Source organism: Meriones unguiculatus, chromosome 10, assembly GCF_030254825.1.
Source record: "Meriones unguiculatus strain TT.TT164.6M chromosome 10, Bangor_MerUng_6.1, whole genome shotgun sequence".
Classification (NCBI taxonomy): Eukaryota; Metazoa; Chordata; class Mammalia; order Rodentia; family Muridae; genus Meriones; species Meriones unguiculatus.
Window position 1 is genome coordinate 17,197,484 of NC_083358.1, and position 19,255 is coordinate 17,216,738.

At 49.8% G+C, this 19,255-nt stretch overlaps 1 protein-coding gene across 4 annotated transcripts in view; it reads left to right on the top strand.

The window, feature by feature from the left end:
* Positions 1–19,255, top strand: part of Il34 (interleukin 34) — a 55,500-nt gene that overhangs the window by 34,889 nt on the left and 1,356 nt on the right. For 2 of the 4 annotated variants that reach the window (XM_021632548.2, XM_021632549.2), the window contains exons 2-6: positions 7,119–7,548; positions 12,351–12,484; positions 13,862–13,939; positions 14,208–14,369; positions 18,956–19,091. In XM_021632548.2, coding sequence (XP_021488223.1) covers positions 7,521–7,548; positions 12,351–12,484; positions 13,862–13,939; positions 14,208–14,369; positions 18,956–19,091 — 538 coding nt within the window. In that variant the 5' untranslated portion in view covers positions 7,119–7,520. Of the gene's footprint in view, positions 1–7,015; positions 7,037–7,118; positions 7,549–12,350; positions 12,485–13,861; positions 13,940–14,207; positions 14,370–18,955; positions 19,092–19,255 lie in introns of those variants that run through there. The other 2 variants (XM_021632550.2, XM_021632552.2) reach the window with 2 other exon arrangements.

The following is a 19,255-nucleotide window of genomic DNA, read 5'->3' on the forward strand; positions in this document are numbered from 1 at the left end:
TCTCCTTCAGTCGGCTCTGGGGGTTGAACTCAAGTTGTCAGGCGTGGTGGCAACGCTTTTCACCTACTGCGCCATCTCACTGGCCCAGGAGTGACTCAAACATTTAGTTCATAAGACTCTGGATGGATGAACCTTGGAGACGATGCTAAGCGAATGGAGCGGGGGGGGGGGGGGGGGCGGGGGAGTGGGGAGGACTGAGCGCTGTGCGATTTCATCTACATGAAACGTCCTGATGGAGTCAATCCATAGGGATAAAATACAAGTAGTTGTCGGAAGTCTGGACGGGAGACAGAATAAGAAGCAAGCACTGACGAATGGTTTCCTGGGGGAGGAGAGGGATATCTCTCCCATCCAGTTGGTCTTGGGCTAAATTTGTGCCCGAGAATTGAAATCTCACTTCCTCAGTAGGGAAAGAGTTATGGGTGAAACATTACTCAGCAATATAGACTCTGGGGTCCAGGAGTGTCACTCAGGGGTGCAGTGCTTGGCTACCGTGCACGAAGCCCGAGCACTGCGCAGAACAGGGGCGGTGGCGCATGGTATGTGGTGGAGGCAGAGGGCGCAAGGAGTTCGCCCAGGTTTATTCTTGGTGGTCTGCACCAAGTCTGAGGCCAGCCTTGGGCTATGTTAGGCCCTATCTCAGAGAGACGAAAGAGATGGGGGGGGGAAGGAAGGAAGCAAAAGGAAAGGGGGCTGGCAAGGTGGCTCAGTGGGTAAAAGCAAATGCTACGGAAGTCTGATGGCCTGAATTGGGTCCTTGGATCCCGAAGCGGGAAGAGAGAATCAGCTCCACAGTTGCTCTGTGATCTCTCTCTCTCTTCCCCCTCTCTCTTTCACACACACACACACACACACACACACACACACACACACACACAAAGGGAGAGAATAATGTAACAACACATTTGACAGAAACCCTGTTAAAAGCAAAGCAAAACAAAAAACCCACATTTAACACTTTTCTTCTTTTCTAAAAGATTAATTTTTTAATACAGTATTCTGCCTACATGTGTGCCTGCACGCCAGAAGAGGGTTTTTGGAAGAACAGTGCCCTTAACCTCTGAACCGTCTCTCCAGCTCCCTACATTTAACATTTTTAAAAGAAAAATGGAGGGGCTGGAGTTACTGCTCAGCAGTTAAACGCACTAGACTGTTCTTCCAGTACGTCCTGAGTTCAATTCCCAGCAACAACATGGTGGCTCACAACCATCTGTACTGGGATCTTTTTCTGTTGTGCATGAGGACAGAGCATTTATATACATAAAATATACAAATATGAGAAATGGAAATAAACCAAAGCATATCTAGGAACTGTAGATGAATCCTGCCTAGTCCGTTAGTCCAGGGCTTATGTCTATATGTCTCACCACCGCCCTTAGTTAGGGTTTCGTGTAGCTTAGCTAGCTCCAAACTCATTTTTGTAGCCAAGGATGACCTTGAACTCTGATCCTCCTGTGTGTACCTTCCAAGAGTGTCACCACACCCAGCTGTCTCCCTTTATCTATGTCTTAAACTCAGGCCCATTTTCTTCACCTCCTCCCTGTTTAGAACAGCTGCTGCTCTAGCCCTGATCACTGCCTGAGCCTCCTACATTCCTAAGGGGCCATGGCTTCATTCCCAGGAGGAAAGTGGGCTGGAAGGCCCGGATATGGCTTTGGGCCAGCTCCCTCCCCCTCTAGGTCTCCATTTCTCATCTCTAGGATGTGGGCTTAGAAGGAATGCCTCTGAAGTCCTTTGGGGCTTGTCCTACTTAAAGAAAAGTGGCCAGGCTGGGCAGGTGACCCAATATTCTGTCCCCTAGCACTCTGAGGTCATGCCTGGCCTCTTTGGGGGAGAAGAATGTTCCAGGTAGGTGTAATAGATGGGTTACAAACATGGCCCCAATTGCTTACCCACACCCGTCCATGGGCTTACAATGCAACCTTGCTCCTTTCATCAGAAAGTGGAACCTATCTTCCCCACGTGACAGAAGTGGTTGGTGTCATCGCCCTGAGTCCAGGACCTACGGGGCCTCGACTCATATGCTCGCTCTCTTGGGACTCTGCTTTTGCGGTGAGAATTAGGCTAGGCAATCCTGACGGATGTGATTCCCAGTGAGGCCAGGCTAGACCAGCCAACACTCGGCAAACTGAACAGCATGAGGGAGGCTACCCTGCACCAGCCAAACTCAGATGGGATCAGCTGAATCCAGCTTGAACCAGCCGAGCCCAGTTTAGGTCAGAGAGCTCAGCCTGGATCCCTTGAGCGCAGCCAGGATTAGCAGGGTTCCCAGTGCAACAGCTGAGTCTGGGGCAGAGCGGTGGAGACTACCCTGGATCAGGATTAGCCCAGGCAGGAGCAGCCAAACCTAATCTAGACCAGAAGCGATCAACCCAGATTAGCTGAGCCCAACCTGGATCAGCCAAGCCTAGGCAGGAGCAGCCAAACCTAATCTAGATCAGAAGCGATCAACCCAGATTAGCTGAGCCCAACCTGGATCAGCCAAGCCTAGGCAGGAGCAGCTGTGCTCAGTATCAGCCAAGCCCACTCATGGTCAGATCATCACTGGATCAGATCATCATCCTAGCTTAGGTTTGAGAAAAACAAACATTTTCAGCCTCTATTGTATGGTAATTGTCCCAGTGCTGATAGAAGGCTTCCTGGGAACTCTCGGGGCCTTGTGTGTCCCCACAGTTTCCTTGTGTGTCTTCTGTGCTGCCAAACTGGCTCCAGAGCCCAACTGCCAGGACTCTAACTCAGATTCCAATGCTCCCTCCGAGACGAGGAGGCTCTAGCTCTCATGCTAGAAGAGACCAAAGAGCAAGTGACTTCAGAAGGGAGGGGACAGTGAGAGGGTTCTGACTTGGGTGGACAGCTTAAAACAGAAGTTCCTTAAAAAAAAAAAAAATTAAGAGTCTAAATTGTAGGCTTTGATATAGCACAGTTAGAAGAGTGGCTTTGCCCCATGCTTGAGCTCCCTATAATTTCATCACAAGAGGCCAAAGCCGGAGGAACACAGGTTCAAGGTCATCTTTGAGGCTACATATTGAATTTGAAGCTAGTCTGGGATACATACATAAGACCTTGTCTCAAACAACACAACACAAAACAAAACAAACAAACAAAAGAAAACACCAAAACAAAACTGAAGAACCAAACAAAAACGAAACAAAAGCCCCAGTTCTATCTGCAGAATCCAAAGAATAAAATAGTTCAACGCAGCATTGCAAACAATAGTCCCTTCTCCCTTTCTAGACATAGGAATTTAAACAAAAATAAAAGACAAACAAGCAAACAAAAACGGCTATCAGCCAGGCATGATGGCACATGCCATTCATCCCAGCACTGGGGAGGCAGAGACAGGAGGACCTCTATGAGTTCAACACCGGCTTGTTTTACATGGCAAGTTCCAGGCCAGATAGGGACACACTGTGAGACCTTGTCTCAAAAGCAGAAACAAAAGCAAAAATCAGCTATCAAGGGGTGCGGCTGTAGCTTCTTGGAAAAGGCAGGAATTACCCCCACTCACCCAGCATGCTTGCAGCCTTGCATTCAAACCTCAGTACCGAAAAAACAAGCACGCCCAACTATATCTAATCTCTCCCAAGTTGTACAACTAAGTCCTCACTTCCCTCCATGTAGCTCATTCACCCCCCCCCACACCTGCCCCCTCTCTGACCCTGCCCCCAACCCTGGACCCTGGAGTCATGATTTAGTGAGACTGATATTCGCTTTTCATTTGTTTCTGTGGCTCTGAAACTGCTCTTCATCGTAGAACTATGCTGACTGCTCCACCCTCTTCTATTTTTTTTTTTTTTGTCCTTTCCTTCCATGAGTTTCCTAATAATGCCATGATCCCCAAGGGTGGGGTGGGGTGGACTGGGAAAGGCATACATTCTTCATCCACCTCCATCCTCACCCTGGGAGAGAGACAGAGACAGATAGGTAGAGACAGAGAAATCCAGAGAGGCCCTACCCTTCCGGGATCTGAGGAAGTCAAAGTGTTAAGGATAGTAAGATCACAGTTAGCTCTTCTTGCCAGGGAGGGCAAGGCCTGTGGGCTCTCAGTAGGACTTCCTTCTGCTACTCAGTGCTTTCTGTTGCTGTGAGAAAACACCATGACCAAGGCTATTTACAGAAGAAATAATTTATTTGAACTTATGGTTTAAGAGAGTTAGGAGTCCATGATGGTAGAGTGAAGGGAGCACTGGGGTGCCTAAAACAGCAAGCTGGGAGCTCACATCTTGAATCCCAACAAGAAGCTTTGAGCTCAGTCAGGAAGCCTAGAGAGTGACCTCCAAACGGTGTGTCTTTAAGCTCTTAAAGCCAGCTTCCAGTGAAATACTTTCTCCAACAAAGCCTCCCCAAACAACACTACCCACTGGGACCAGATATCCAAGTATCTGAGCCTAAGAGGGACATTTCATTCAAGTCACCACAGCCAGGAGCCTGATTTGCTCTGTGCCCATACCCCAGATCAGAGCCTGCCATCCGACACCTTCCTCTTGGCAGCTTCCTTGGGGGTCTGGCTATCCCATTTCAACGGGACTCATTCTGGAACTGGTCAGGCTTCTCCTTCCCACTTGGCTTCTCCATCATGAACAGGCAGACTGGGGTGCATGGTGAGGTTTAATACTAGAGTCCTTTCTGAATGAAGAAGCTTCGAAGTGGTCCAGGGAGATGGCTCAGCAGGTGAGAGCTTTTGCCGTGCAGACATGAGGCCCTGAGTTTGAATTCCAAGTACCCAAGCAAAAAGCCAAACGAAACCAAACCAAACTAAAACAGGCTCTGCTGTTGCAACTCTTAGTGCTGGGGCGGATATAGACAAATAGCTGGGGTGTCCTGGCAGCCAGCACAGCTGCGGGCTCAGCAAGGGACCCTGCCTCCGAGGAATAAGGTGGACACCCAACATCCCCCTCTGGCTTCTGTGCGTGCATCTCTCTCTCTCTCTCTCTCTCTCTCTCTCTCTCTCTCTCTCTCACACACACACACACACAGAGGGTGCTACAAACTTTCTTCAGTTTGGACAGGGTGAAGAACCTCTTTGTTGTGTGTGCCTGTGTGCGGAAGTCCGGACGGTAGGACACCCTACCCCCAAGCCCTGTGCATGGGAGAGTTGAGGGATAAGTGATGGTGGGAGCCGAGGCCCTGTGACCGGCATGCAGAGGTCTAGGGTCTAAAGGACGGTGAGATATTACTCAAAGTTACAGGGTTCAAGAGCGATGGAAGCTTCCTTAGACAGAAACAAACAAACAAAGAAACAAACCTGTCCACTGAGGCTTGTAGCATTCTTCATTCTCATCAAAGACTGGATCAACTTCGTTCTTGGTGTGTAGACACACAATGGTTTGTGTACACAAGGGGCTATTACTGAGCAAGGAAAAAGAGGAAATTATTAACATACACATCAGCATAACGGCACCCCAAATTCATCGTGTCAAGTGAAAGGAGTGAAATGCAGAATCTACACTCCAAGATTGCATTTATCTGACTTTGGGGGCGGGGGGATGAGAGGGAAAGGGAAAGTGCTGGACAGGAAGCAGATGGGCGGCTCTAGGAAGTGGCATTCGCTATGCACACAGCAACAGAGGTGGGGTGTTTTGGGGTGAATGAAGTGTTTTATAGATGGATCATTGGAGCGGTTACATGGCTCTAAGAATTTGTCAGAATTCTTAGCTCTACAATGAGGAAAAACTATATATGTAGATATATTTACACATGTACAGGTACATAAGACTGCCACGAACATGCAAAAAATGACGATGAAAAGATATAGTTGGGGCTGGGGACGTTCCCCAGTTGGTAGAGTATTCGTCTGGCATGCATCCTTCACTGTGTCAATGGACTGTGGTGATGCAGGCCGGTGAGTCCAGCTCTCAGCAGGTAGAGACAGGAAGATCAGAAGTTCAAGGTCCTCCTTGGCTATATAGCCAGTGAGTTTGAGGTCAACCAGAGCCAATGTGGGATGATGTTCTGGGCAGAGCATAGTTCGTGTAGTGTTTATAGTGACCCTATAACAGGAAGGTCAGCAGAGGGAGGAGGAGGAGGAGCAGAGAGAGGGTCAGAGGAGGGGAGAGAGCAGAGCTGAGGTCCAGGGTCTTAACCCAGGGTAAATCTGAACAATGTGCTTTATTATATGTGTGGCCTGCCTGCTTCAGAGGCCGTAAAGATGAGGGCTAGCATGTCTGCTTTGTTGTTTTGTTTTAGGCAGGGTCTTACTAGATAGCCCATAAATATTTGAAACTCATTATGTAGCCCAGGTTAGCCTTAGCCAGGAATTTCTTGGACAGCCCAGACTGGCTTTGGTCTTCCTAGTTTCTTCTTTGCTGGGGCCTCAGGGCCTCCTGCATACTGGGCAAGCTCTCTAAGGGCCAGCACTCAGGCACATTCCGTGGGTGTGTATGTCACCACGGAGAGGGTCTCCCCATCACACCTGCCTCCCACCACGCTCTTGAATTGTGGCCATTTCCCCTGCCCTAAGGGCAAATCACCCAGTGATGAAACTGATTCCAAGCTGCCTCTGTGTATGGCCACTTCCATCTCATCTGCGAAACGGAACCACAGCCCACAATTTCCCGGGCCCTGTGGGGGTGCTGGCTTTCACGGCTGACCACAGCAGGCCGGGCTTGAATTCCTCTCCCATCCTTTCCATTCATTCACTTATTTATTGGCATGTATGCCCCATGCAATATTTGGTGCCTACCGTATTACACATCAAATACTTCACTAGAAAAAACATGTCTGTTTATCTGGATTTCAGGTTAAACTGGCATCAGTTGTTACCTCCAGGGGACACAGATGGGTGATAGAATGCAGGGTGGAACACCCTGGAGGGTGTATCGCTTGGGTTTGACCTGGTATCTCACCTCCTCCAGGCAGCCTCCTGGCTTGTGGGCTTCACCACTCCCTCAGTCCCAGCTCAGGGCTGCCAGCCCATGTTCTGACTTGGAGACTCACTCCTTGGCTCCAGGCAGCCCCTGAGGTGCCTCGGAGTCATTTCTTGTGTGTGAAAACAGGGCTGGGTGCCACGGTACCGCCAGCGGGGACAGCGTGCATGGTGGGTCTTCCTTTCCTGGCTGGTGGCTGAGTGGCAGCGTTTGCTCTTACATAATCGGTCTCTCTCCTCCTTCTTTTTCCAGAGCTAGACTTCACACTGAGCAGCTGCAGTCGGAGAAACCAGAGAAAGCGCCACCCAGCCCCAGATTCCAAGAGGCCTGCTGGGGACTCCCTTCTCTTCCTCCTCCTCCTCCTCCTCCTCTGCCTCCTCCTCCGAAGACCCTAAAGCCACTATCTGGCATCAGCTCCTGAGCTGCAATGGGACTGGCAGCCACCGCCCCCTGGCTGTCCTCTGCTCTGTCAAGCAGATAGGGCTGACAGGGCGGTAGCTACCCCAGGAGTACCTGCTCCTCAGCCTGGGCCAGCCCTTCCAGGACTTGGTGGCTACCTTTGCTGACCTGAGGCCATGTAGGCCCTAGCTCAAGCCTCTGGACAGACTGCTGGGGACAGTGCCTCTGTTCTCAGGGGCCACCCACTACACCATCATGCCCTGGGGACTCTCCTGGCTGTACTGTGAGTACTGGGGGTGGGGGTTTGTACCTGGGGATCCTGTCCTGGCAGGCCTCAGTGGGTGGCTGGGTGGTTCTACCGTAACCATAGCAACCAGGGCAGCTCTTGCTGGTGAGAAGTTGAGATGTTTCCCAGAAGGGTTGCAGGCAGCCTCAGAGGTAGGGGAATCCTTGGCCACCCTCCGCCCTGTCTGCCTCTGACCTCAGGTTCAGGTGTTCAGCCTGAGTGGGCATAGCCGATGCAGGATGGGGCAGGCACTGGGGTGGACGGCAGCGTCTCACCTCTGCAGTTTCATTGGCTCCGGGGAGCAGGGTGGGGACAGAGGTGGTAGAGAGAGGATTTCCATCTTCCTGGGTGTGGCTGGTGGGGGGTAGGGAAGGCACAGCCCATGAGAAAGAAGAGGCCTGGAGAGGGGAGCCAGTTCCCCTAGAGCCCTCCCTCCGCAACAGGTCAGAATCAAAAAGCAGAAAGAAAACAATGTTCCTGGTTGAGGAAAAAAAAAAAAGTTGAAATGAGGACAGAAATCAGGAAAGGACGTGGTGGGGTGTCTATGTCTGCTAGGTGGGAAGCCAGGCTGAGACACTCACAGACTGTAAGACTCAGTGGCAGCCGGGGCTCTTGGAGAGTCATTATCATGACAGGGACCTCACCTGCCTTGCTCCTCTCCTCCCCACTGCCAGGTGAAATTAGGCATTCAGGGCAGGGGCTGGAAGCCACAAGGCTTCAACCCAGTCTACAGGCTGACATCAGTCAGTGTGGATGGAGGTGACAAGCCTCACTTATCCCTATAGAAATGGCTACCCTTGTTGGGGGGCACAGAAAGAAGGGGGCACCCCTTCCCTCCCCACCAGCCTGTGGGCCAGAGAGAGCCTTCTACTTCAGCGTGTGCTTCCATCTCCTCCTTCTCATCTCTGGAGGAGGGAGGTGACAGGAAAGTGTCCCGACCAGGGTCAGCGGGACACTGGCTGTGTGCTCCTAGGATGCAAAGCATGTGGGCGACAGCTAGTCTTGAGCTTTCAACCGTGCTGTCCCTCCCTGGCCCACAGTTTCTCCTGCTGGAGGCAGCAGAAGATACACTTACAGTTAATTTGTGGCTTGGCTGCAAGTGTGTCTAATCTAGGGGAAGGCTGTCCAGTCACCTCTGGACAGGCTTTTCAGGGGCAGCCTCCTCGCTTGTCATGCCAGGCAGCCTACACGTCTGTCATGCCAGGCTCGGGCGCTATGCTTTCTCTAAGATCACATCTTAGTTTGCCGTCTCTTGCTGTGACAACATTCCATGGCCAGAAGCAACATGGCGAGGAAAGGGTTTTATTTCAGCTTACAGTTGTAGCTCGTCATGAAGGAAGTCAGGGTGGGAATTCAAGTGGAGACCGTGAGGAATGCTGGTTACTGGCTTGCTGTCCGTGGCTTGATCAGCCTGCTTTCTTATGCTACCCAGAACTACCAGCCCACCCACATCAAGCATTAACCAAGAAAATGCCACAGAGGGGAGTACAGGCGACCTGATGAAGGAAGGCGTTTCCTCAATATAGGTTCCTCGTCCCAGCTGGTGTCAACTTGACAGACAAAACAAACAAACAAATAAAGACAAACAAAAACAAAAAACCCCAACCAGCACAGCCCTGAGTCCTAACTTGAGGACACATTTGGTAAAGCCAAAGGCCCTACAAAGAAACACGGTACCCGAGGGTGGGACTTGGTTGAGTATCAGCCTGTAGTAACTGCTGACAGGAAGAAGACCCTTTATGGATAAAACCCCACACCCCCAAAGACAGAATTTTTTGTCTGTTTTGGTTTTGGTTTTCAAGACAGGGTTTGTCTGTGTAGCCTTGACTGTCCTGGACTTGCTTTGTAGACCAGGCTGGCCTCAAACTCGCAGAGATCCGCCTGCCTCTGCCTCCCAGAGTGCTGGGATTACAGGAATTCACCACCGCAGCCGGCCTTTTTTTTTCTCTTAATGTACAATCCTGTGGACCAGATGTAGCTTTTGTGACAGCAGTTTTGCAGGTGTCACTCAGGTCTACGGTTCCCAGTGGCTACCAGGAGTGTGCTGTGCGAAGGCGCCTTTCTCTACCTGCTGGATCAGAAATGTGGGGCGGAGCTGGGCCACCTGAACCTCTGCAAACCCGGAGGGGGGGGAATTCAGATGCCTGCTCTCATTTCTACTCCCACCTCTCTCGCTTCAGTCGTGAAGCTCAGTCCCCAAAGTCATGCTGTAGCTACAGCTTTAGTTCTCCATCCTCCCCAAGACTCTATGTCCTGGCCAGATGATGAGCGGTGCAGGCAAGTGGTCCTGGAGGGGACATCCGTGGTGGAGAGAGAACAGGAGCAAAAACCTCAGCTGCTTCAGGAGTGGGTGGTTGAAGTGTGGATTTGCAAGGCTTGGTGACGTAGGGGCCAAAGGCAAGCCTGTATCAAGGGGCCCAGCACTGTGCTTGCTTTATGTATGTATGTATGTATGTATGTATGTATGTATTTACTATTTTCTTTACATTTTATCTATTTTGTGTGGGAGGGGGTCTGTGTGCCATGGCATCTTGCACCTTTGTGAAAGTTAAAGGACAGTTTACAAAAGTGTCCTTCTCCTTCTACCATGTGGTTCCTGGGGACCGGGTCATCAGGCTTGGTGGCAAGGCCCTTCACCCACTGAGCCATCTTGCCGGCAGCCTAACACTGGTTGTGTTTCTTTGTTCCTTCTGCCCAATACTGTGTTAGGTGCATGGGAAAGACTGGTTCTTGTGAACTCGCCTCCTCGCAAGGAAGTGGTTGGCAGAGTTCTGCAGGCGGGGAGGGAGGGCAGCAGCACTGGCTCCCATGGAGCCTGGGTAGACAGGTAAACAGATAGTGCTTGGCCTAGCAAGGGCAACAAGCAGGGTGGGCCTGGAGAAGGGGAGGGAAGCTAAGAGGATGCAGGGCCCAGGTCAGCAGAGATGCAAAGACAAAAAAATCTTCAAGGTGGCAGGAAATAGGTAGGGAGAAACCCAGGTAGTGATGTCAGCCTGTAACAGATTAGGGAGGTAACTCAGCCTGCCTTGCTGTCCTGACCAAAAGGAAAAGGGAAGAAAAGAAAAGGCAAAGGGTAGTTATTGGTTTTGACAACACAACACTAGATGCTAAGCTGGACATGGTGACGCACCTTCTGTCCCAGGAAGAAGAGGCAGGTGCATCTCTGAGTGCAAGCCAGTCTGGTCTACTGCAAAGTTCCAGGCCAGCCAAGGCTATGTAGTGAGATTATGTTTAAAAAACAAAAACCACCGAGCATGGTGGCGCATGCCTGTAATCCCAACACTCAGGGAGGCAGAGGCAGGCAGATCCGTTTGAGTTCGAGGCTAGCCTGGTCTACAAAGTGAGTCCAGGACAGTCAGGAGAAACCCTGTTTTGAAAAACAAACAAACAAAAAAACCCCAAACCAAACAAAAAACAACAACAAAATGACTAGAGAACATTAAAAAATGACCTTGAACGTAAGGATGAGTGTAATAGTCCCCCACAGGTGTTTGGCATATTAATTTGCATCTCCTTTTCTAATGCACAATCAGTTAAAACTGAAGTTACCCTATGCACCACTGATATTGTTGGCTTATGCTTCCTTACAAAGCTCAGTAAGCATCTTTAAGTAACCCCCCCATAACTTACACCACCACGAGCTGCCTCCCATAAATAAACAAATAAACAAACAAACAAATAAATAAATAAATCTTTTTTTTTGTTTTTTTTGTTTTGTTTTTGAGACAGGGTTTCTCTGTGTAGCCCTGGCTGTCCTCAAACTAACAGAGATCCACATACTTCTGCCTCCAGTTCCCTACCATGCCTGGATTAAATGAATAAATCTCTTTAAAGAATAATGGTGCCACTTCAGTCTTTGTAAAATTTTCCTGTTTTTTCCCCCCTAGTTTATGAGTTTAGTGGGTCAAAGCCTCAGCGGGCCAAAGGTTGTAGAGTTTAAATCCATTTCATTATTAAGTGGGCCAAATGTATTTCCAGGCTCATAACTCTTTTGGCAGCATCAGGATTATTAAAGTGAAATCATCTCATAATAAAAACCCTTTTTAATTCCTTGCCCTTGGCCGGCTTTGTGACTGTTTCTCTGGCTACCGATTGCATTCAGTTATTTTCATTTGAACTTATTTCTCTTACTAGTGAGGTTGGCCCTTTGGGTATGTCTTGATTTTTCATGTTTCTTTCATCCACTTGACCCTGATTCACAGTTATTGTAAATTCTCTCAAATCTTTCTTTCTGTTCAAGTGTACAAATCCCAAGAGCTGTTTTTGAGCCCACACTGACACCTAGTGGTGATGGTTGGTACTGTTTAGCATCCCAGAACCATCAGACTGGAAGGAGCTACAGACCTGCTGAAACTTCTAATAGAGAAGAATACCAGGGTCATATCGATAACAGAAGAAACTCTCTCGGTTGCCAAAACAGCCATTTTGGGGTCAGGAACTAGAATATGCTCGCAAAACTCAGAATGGAAAATCAAGCAACAGCTTTGAAAACCTGTCACCCCAGACCAGGAGCTGAGCTGCCCTGGAGCCAGGACGGTGTAATTATCCCACAAAGCAGAAGCTAGGGGAGATTGGAGACCAGAATTCGGATGTCTCCCTGCTAACCAGGGGTAGGGTGTGATTGCTGTTCCTTAGGGCCCTGGCCTCCTGCCTTTCCCCTCAGTACTTGTCCCCCCTGAAAACGTGAAGGTTGATGCAGTTCTGCGTACCAGGAGGAGTACAGACGCTCACGGTGCCTGGCGCTCATGGGCTCTCACGGTGCCTGGCGCTCATGGGCTCGCACTGGCTGTGTCCCACAGGTCTTGGGGTCCTTCTTGGCGTGGCTTTGGGGAACGAGAACTTGGAGATGTGGACTCTGGCCCAGGATAAGGAGTGTGATCTCACAGGCTACCTCCGGGTCAAGCTGCAGTACAGGAACCGGCTTCAGTACATGGTAACCAGAAAAGTACCACGTGGGTCCCTATCCCTAAGCCCCCAGGCTCAGCTGGAGCAGCGCTCGCTCCCACCTCAGGTCTACGTCAGCCCCGAGGTTGCAGGAACCCCCTCCACCTTTCTCCACCACATGACCCTGTGTGTCCATGTGTCTCCCGCCACCATCCCCCTCCTCCTCCCTGGCTGACTTCCATATGGCTTTCATCCTGTAACTCGGGAAAGGCCTCCAGGGACTCACTGGGGGAATCTTACGTACTTATTAGCAGAAGAGACAGAAACCTTCAAGGCAGAAAATTTGGTTTTTCTTTTTCTTTTCTTTTCTTTTTTTTTTTTTTTTTTTTTTGGCAGCTGCACGTGTTCAGGTGGTGTCTCAGGGCTTTCTACATCGCTGTTGTTTTTGGTTTGTTTGTTTTTGTTTTTCTCTTTCTCCTTTTGAGATGTGCGTATCCCAGGCAAGCCTTGAACTTATTATGTATAGAAGATGAGCCTGAGGTTCTGATCCTCTTGCTTCTGCTTTCAGAGGGCTAGGACCACAGATAGTGCCACTGTGCCTAGACCACCTGGTGCTGAGGCCTTATGCAAAGCCGGGGCCTTGTCTGTGCCAGGCAAGCATCCTACCATCCGGGCTGCAGCTCCAGCCCTTGTTTTGCCTTTTCCCATCCAGGGTCTCATCATGTTGCACAGGCTGGCTTTGAACTTGAGATCCTCCTGCGTCAGCCTCCCAGGTGCACACCCCCCCTCTGTAGGACTATCTCCGAGAATGTCGTTGTGGAGATGTAATTCATATACCACACAACCCACTAACTGAAAGTGCACAGCGTGGGCTGGGGAGATGGCTCAGTGAGTAGGAGCACTCCTTTCACAAGCCGGGACGACCTGAGTTCGATTCCTGGAACTCGCATAAAGATGGAAGGAGAGAAGCAACTCCTGAAAGTTATCCTTTGACCTCCACATCAGTGCTGAGGTGTACACGCCTGCACACACACACACACACATACACACACACTATTAATAGTAACAGTTAACAATAAGGTGTCTGACTCACTGGTGTCTAGCTCTGTTCACAGAGCTGCGCAAAGGTTACCTTTATAAGTGTCAGATGAACCACATTCCTCTCTTTCAGAGCACCCTGACTTCTTGAAACTCCTAGATTTATACTCTAGGCCTGAAAACTCGGCCTTCACAGGACCTGTGTATCTGATTTCAGCCTCCCTTTGTCCCAGGGGAAAGTAAGCTGTCTTTTAGTCCAGTTGCCCAGATATGTCTTCTCAATAGAGAAACTGTCTCTTGTCACCCTGCTGGCTGGGTTCCTCCCTTGGGGGTCCCGTCTAAACAGTTTCTGCCTCAGATCTCATCGCTTGTTCCTGTTCCTCCCCAGAAACATTACTTCCCCATCAACTACAGGATCGCCGTGCCTTATGAGGGGGTTCTCAGAGTCGCCAACATCACAAGGCTGGTGAGGACCCCCCTCCCGGGACAGCGGGGAGCCGCTGCCTTCCATGATGGCCCAGAAGCCTGTGGGTCTCGGCAGGCTGTCCTACTGACCAGGGGTCTTTCCCTAGCCATTCTGGCAAGCCTGCCACTAACCTAGGCCCAAGGTTGTCTGCTGGCCACGGTGGGTGACTTGAGGTTGCTCCCGCGCAGTGGCAGGTCCGTGGGGTAGGGGAGTGGTCACAACCCAAAGGCCTATGCTTGCATTTCAGTGATGTCTCCTGTCCCTGCAGCAGAAGGCCCGGGTGAGTGAGCGGGAGCTGAAGTACCTGTGGGTCTTGGTGAGTCTCAATGCCACCGAGTCTGTGCTGGACGTGCTGCTGGAGGGCCACCCATCCTGGAAGTATCTGCAGGAGGTTCAGATGTTGCTGGAGAACGTTCATCGGAGCCTCCTGGTGAGCTGTGCGCACGCATGTGTGGGTCTGACAGGGGCAGGCAGACGGCTGGGCAGGGAAAGTTCTGCCATGTGCTGAGGATGAGGGAGGCATGAGGGATGGGGACAGGAGGAACTTGGGACCTTGTTTCAGGATTACATGTGCTCTCTCCCTTTTGTTTTGTTTTGTTTTTTTTTTTTTAACTTGAGATATTTTTATTATTTTTTTATATTTTTATTTTATAACCCATTGAGTCCAATTAGTGTACCAACTGTTCGTTAAAAATGCTGGCTTGACCTTGTATAGAGCTTGTGCAGGTAATCAGAGAGCTTCAGTGAGTTCATGGGTGTACAGAGCACATCATCTCCATAAGACAGCATTATTACATATATATATATATATTTTTTTTTTTCTGTAGACATTGCCACACAATCCCTGGAAATCTTCCAGATGAAATCAAGAGCTTTTAAAAAAAAAATTTAAGTTTAATCACTTCACGGCCTGATCCCAGCAAGACAGCATTATTTATTTGTTTGTTTTGAGACACAGTTTCACTGTGAAGCCCTGTCTGGCCTGAAGCTTGCTATGTAGACCAGCCTTTGCCTCTTGTGCCCTAAGTCTTAAGCAATCCAGGGAATCTTCTGACTTCAAATGAGCCTCCTCTAGAAAGAGGAAAAGGAAGAGAGGTTGGGAGACAGGAAATATCAGAGTTTTGAAACTGTTCTGTGTAATAGGGTCACAGTAGATCCATGACACTGCATTTTTATCAGAAACCTATGGAGTGCTGAGGGTGAGCCCTAGTGACTCTGACTTGAGTTTCGAACAAAAGGGGTGGAGGCTGGAGAGATGGCTCATTGATTAGGAACACTGGCTGCTCTAGAGGTGCTGATTTCAATTCCCAGTAACCACATGGTGCTTCACAACTATCTATAATGAGATCTGGCATGAGGTGTAGAAAAAAAAAGTAAGGGAAAAGAGATAGCGTGGCAGGACTGTAACCCCAGCATTCTGGAGGCTGAGGAGGAAAGATGGTCATTAAGTTCGAGGCCAGTCTGGGCTATACATAGTGAGTTCCTGCATCAAAAGCAAACCCAAAAGCCATCTGGTCAACCAGCCAAAAATCTCCCGAGCTGTAAAGTGACGGACATAATCACATGTCCCTACCTCCTCAGGCCCTTGGTGTGCACCTGCTGGGTCACGCTTGCCTTGCTCAGCCAGCTGCCTGCCCTCCCCAGCCTGTAGCCAGATCATCTGACATCCACTGAGGACTTCTGATGATGAAAGGGCTTGGGGACAGGCGACTGTTTTTGCAGCTGTCTGGAACCACTCCTGGGATGGTTCCCCAGTTCCTGCTAAGAAGGTCACAGGAATTTGCCCTTTTGTGCTCATGGGCAAGATGGGTGTTTGGGGCAATCGGGTGCCCTTTGGCAAGCTTATGTGGCTCGAGGAAGAGACCTTTTCTGCCTTCGTTTTGCCAAAAGAACAGATTCCTAAAGGCTCATAGGATCGAGGCTGGGGAGGAGAGCGTGAGCCTCAGTCCTCTGACCTCATCCTGGGCTCCCTGACTGAAGCACATACAGATGGTTTTATTATTCAGGTGTAGCCAGGTCTGGCCCTTCTCCCTGCCCTCCCCCATGCTGGGTGTCCAGCCAGCACACCTGGTACTCCCTCTACCACTGAGCTAGACCCCAGCTCTGCACCTCGAAATAGGGTTTCTCTGTGTAGCCTTGGCTATCCTGGAACTCGAGCTATAGACCAGGATAGCCTCGAACTCACAGAGATCTGTCTGCCTCTGTCTCCCGGGTGCTGAGATTAAAGGCAGGCACCACCACGGCCCAGCTTTTGGCCAGCCTCTCATCTCTCTTCTTCCCAACACTCTTAAAAGGCTGTGACCTAGCTTTGAAGATGGATTTCACTTACCTTCTTTGATCATGGTACTGTGATGTAAGAGGTCGGGTCCTGGAACACTAGCTCTGTTTCCAACAGTGTAACCTTGAACAAGTTGTTTAACTCCTGGGCTTGTAGGTTATCACTTGTAAAGGAAAGGGTTGAAGCCTAAATCTTATCCATAAACCATGGATTTGATGACCTTATCCTATCCTCATCCACTGGAAGATGTCTAGATTCTGAGTTCTGCATTATTCTCGTCTCACTTTCCCACCCCAACTTGTTTGCATTGTTTCCTTAAGAAGCTTGGCCGGGAGCTGGCCAGATGGCTCAGAGGTTAACAGCACTGGCTGCTCTTCCAAAGGTCCTGAGTTCAATTCCCAGCAACCACATGGTGACTCACAACCATCTACATTGAGATCTGGTGCCCTCTTCTGGCATGCAGGTGTACATGCAAGCAGAACACTGTATACACAATAAATAAATAAAATTAAAAAAAAAAAAAAGAAGAAGCTTGGCCTGAGCCAGGCAGTGGTGGTGTATAACTGTAATTCTAGCACTCGGGGAGGCAGAGGCAGAGGCAGGTGGATCGTTATGATTTCAAGGCCAGCCTGGTCTACAAAGTGAGTCTGGGACAGCCAAGGCTACACAGAGAAACCCTGTATCAAAAAATAAACAAAACAAAAACAAAAAACAAACACACACACACACACACACACACACACAAACTTGGCCTGGGATGATGGCTCAGTGGTTAAAAGCACTTGCAGAGAACCCTAGCATCTAAGCCAGCTGGCTCACAACTGAAGCTCAGAGGCAATCCAGCAGCAGCCTCTGCTGTCCCCCGCAGGTACTCATATACATGGAACACACACACACGCACACACAGATACACACTCCATAGAAACAAGAAAAATAATTTAAGGACAAGGCAACGAAAAACAAAAGTCTACTTCAGTGGAGAGCAGTCATGGAGGCTGTGCCATGAGGGACCTCGTTTTATCGCGAAAAGCCCGTGGTTCTGACTCGTTAGTTTACGGCTCTGCGGTGTTAATTACGCTCAGAGGGTTGTGCAGCACCCCTCCCCCCATTTCTGGCACTTTCCATCACCTCAAGCAGAAACTGTATACACGAAGCCGTCATTTCTCACCTTTTCCCGCCCCCAATAGCCTGTAATTTGTTTCTTCTCCCATTTTGTGTTTGCTTTTTTTTTTTTGGTACAGTTTCTAAGACGGATCATACCCCATCTATCCTTTTGTGTCTGGCTTCTTGCACTTTGATAAAGTTTTCAGTGGATAAACTTTATCCACTGATTTGGATAAAGCTGAACAGACTCTAACCCCACGGGTGGTAGGCTGAGTGCGGCAGGAGGTTTGTAAGTTTGGGGCCAGCCTAGGCTACGTGTCTGGACCTTGTTCAAAACCCAAACAAGGACCAGGTGTAGAGGAGCAAGCTTGATCCCCAGGATTCAGGAAAGGCAGGTGGATTTCTGTGAGCTCGAGGCTAGCCCGGTCTACAGAGCAACAGAGTGAGAGCCTGTCTTGAAACAACAGGGGACAAAATAAAAAATACCACCCCCAAACCAAAAAGGAAAAAAAAAAGTGGATTAATGGGCGTGGAATCCCAGGGTCACGTGGTGACACTGTGTTACCTTTTTGAGCTTTTCCCAGATTTTGTTGGTTTGTTTGTAGGGTCAGGGTCTCATTTTGTGTCCAGGCTGGCTTGGGCTTATGTCCCTCAGCTTCTGGAGTGAAAGGCTACAGGTATATGCCACCATGTCTAGCTTTAGACTGTTCTTCAGTTTTTGGAAGAATGTCTCCTGCTTGCTGTTTCTGACCTTGAGTGACTGTCATGAGGCAAAGGAATAGATAGGTTTGGGGCATCTTCATTCTTTCTGGACTTTACTCCGCCTCTGTCTCACTCTTCACATGGCTCCTGCCCAGTACCTCTCTGTCTTCATGACCTTTCACTACAAAGATCCTAGGGGAGAGATGTAAAGAGTTGGTCTAACATGCCTAAGGCCCTAGGTCCTATTCCCAACACTGAGGCAGAAAAACATCAATTTTTTTCCATTGGATTTACAACCCACCCTAAACACAAGGATGTAAACTTGAGAACATTAATTATGTCTACCCAGTTTCCCAAAAGGGTCACATGACAGGTATTGAAGGGTAGAACTGAGGGTATTTTGGAGGGCCTGGCGCTCAAAGTTTAGCCCAGATGCTTTGCCAGGGTTATGGCCGCCTTTGGGAAGGTGGTCCTTTAGCTCAGGCCCTACCTTTCCCATGATGCCTCTCCAGTGGCCCTGGACTTCCGGGGCCAACAGTATTCTCTACTTTGTCCTTTCTGTTTAGCTTTGTGAGAAGGTATCTGCGCTTGGAGTCAAACGTTCCGCTCTGCCTGCGTGCCTTAGGGTTCCTCACGAGGTTCTTCTCTATTCCCTTAGGTAGAGAGAGGGCTTTGCTTTCTGATGGGCAGTTTTCCCATGTTGGAGGCTGGCCAGCATGCCTAGGCTGGAGCAACAAGGAGGTCCCAGCTTCCTCCCTATCCTGGCCAGTGTGGTTATTTTCTGATGATAGAGAAAGAGAAGCCTCTGTTTGGAGTGACAGCTGGTCACAAACTTCTGGTCCGGGTTGGGACAGCCCCAGGCTAGGCAGCCACCATGGTTCTCACGTGGTCGGGTCCCTTTTAACTTGTCCTGACGGTTTCCTTCCTCCCAGGATGTGGAGATCGGGCCTCAGGTGGAAGCCGTGTTATCTCTTCTGAGTACCCCAGGCCTAAGCCTGAAGCTGGTGCGGCCCAAAGCCTTGCTGGACAACTGCTTCCGGGTCATGGAGCTGCTGTACTGCTCTTGCTGTAAGGGGCTTCCTGTGGGTGGGGCTGGCAGCTGAGGGCCAAGAGATCTGGGCCCAGGTTTGTGGGCAGAGTCCACACTGTCTTGGGGATACCCTCTTTTCTTGACTGGCAGGCTGTTTCTGGGAGCTGAGTTGGGCCCTGAGTACGGGGACAAGAATAGGTGG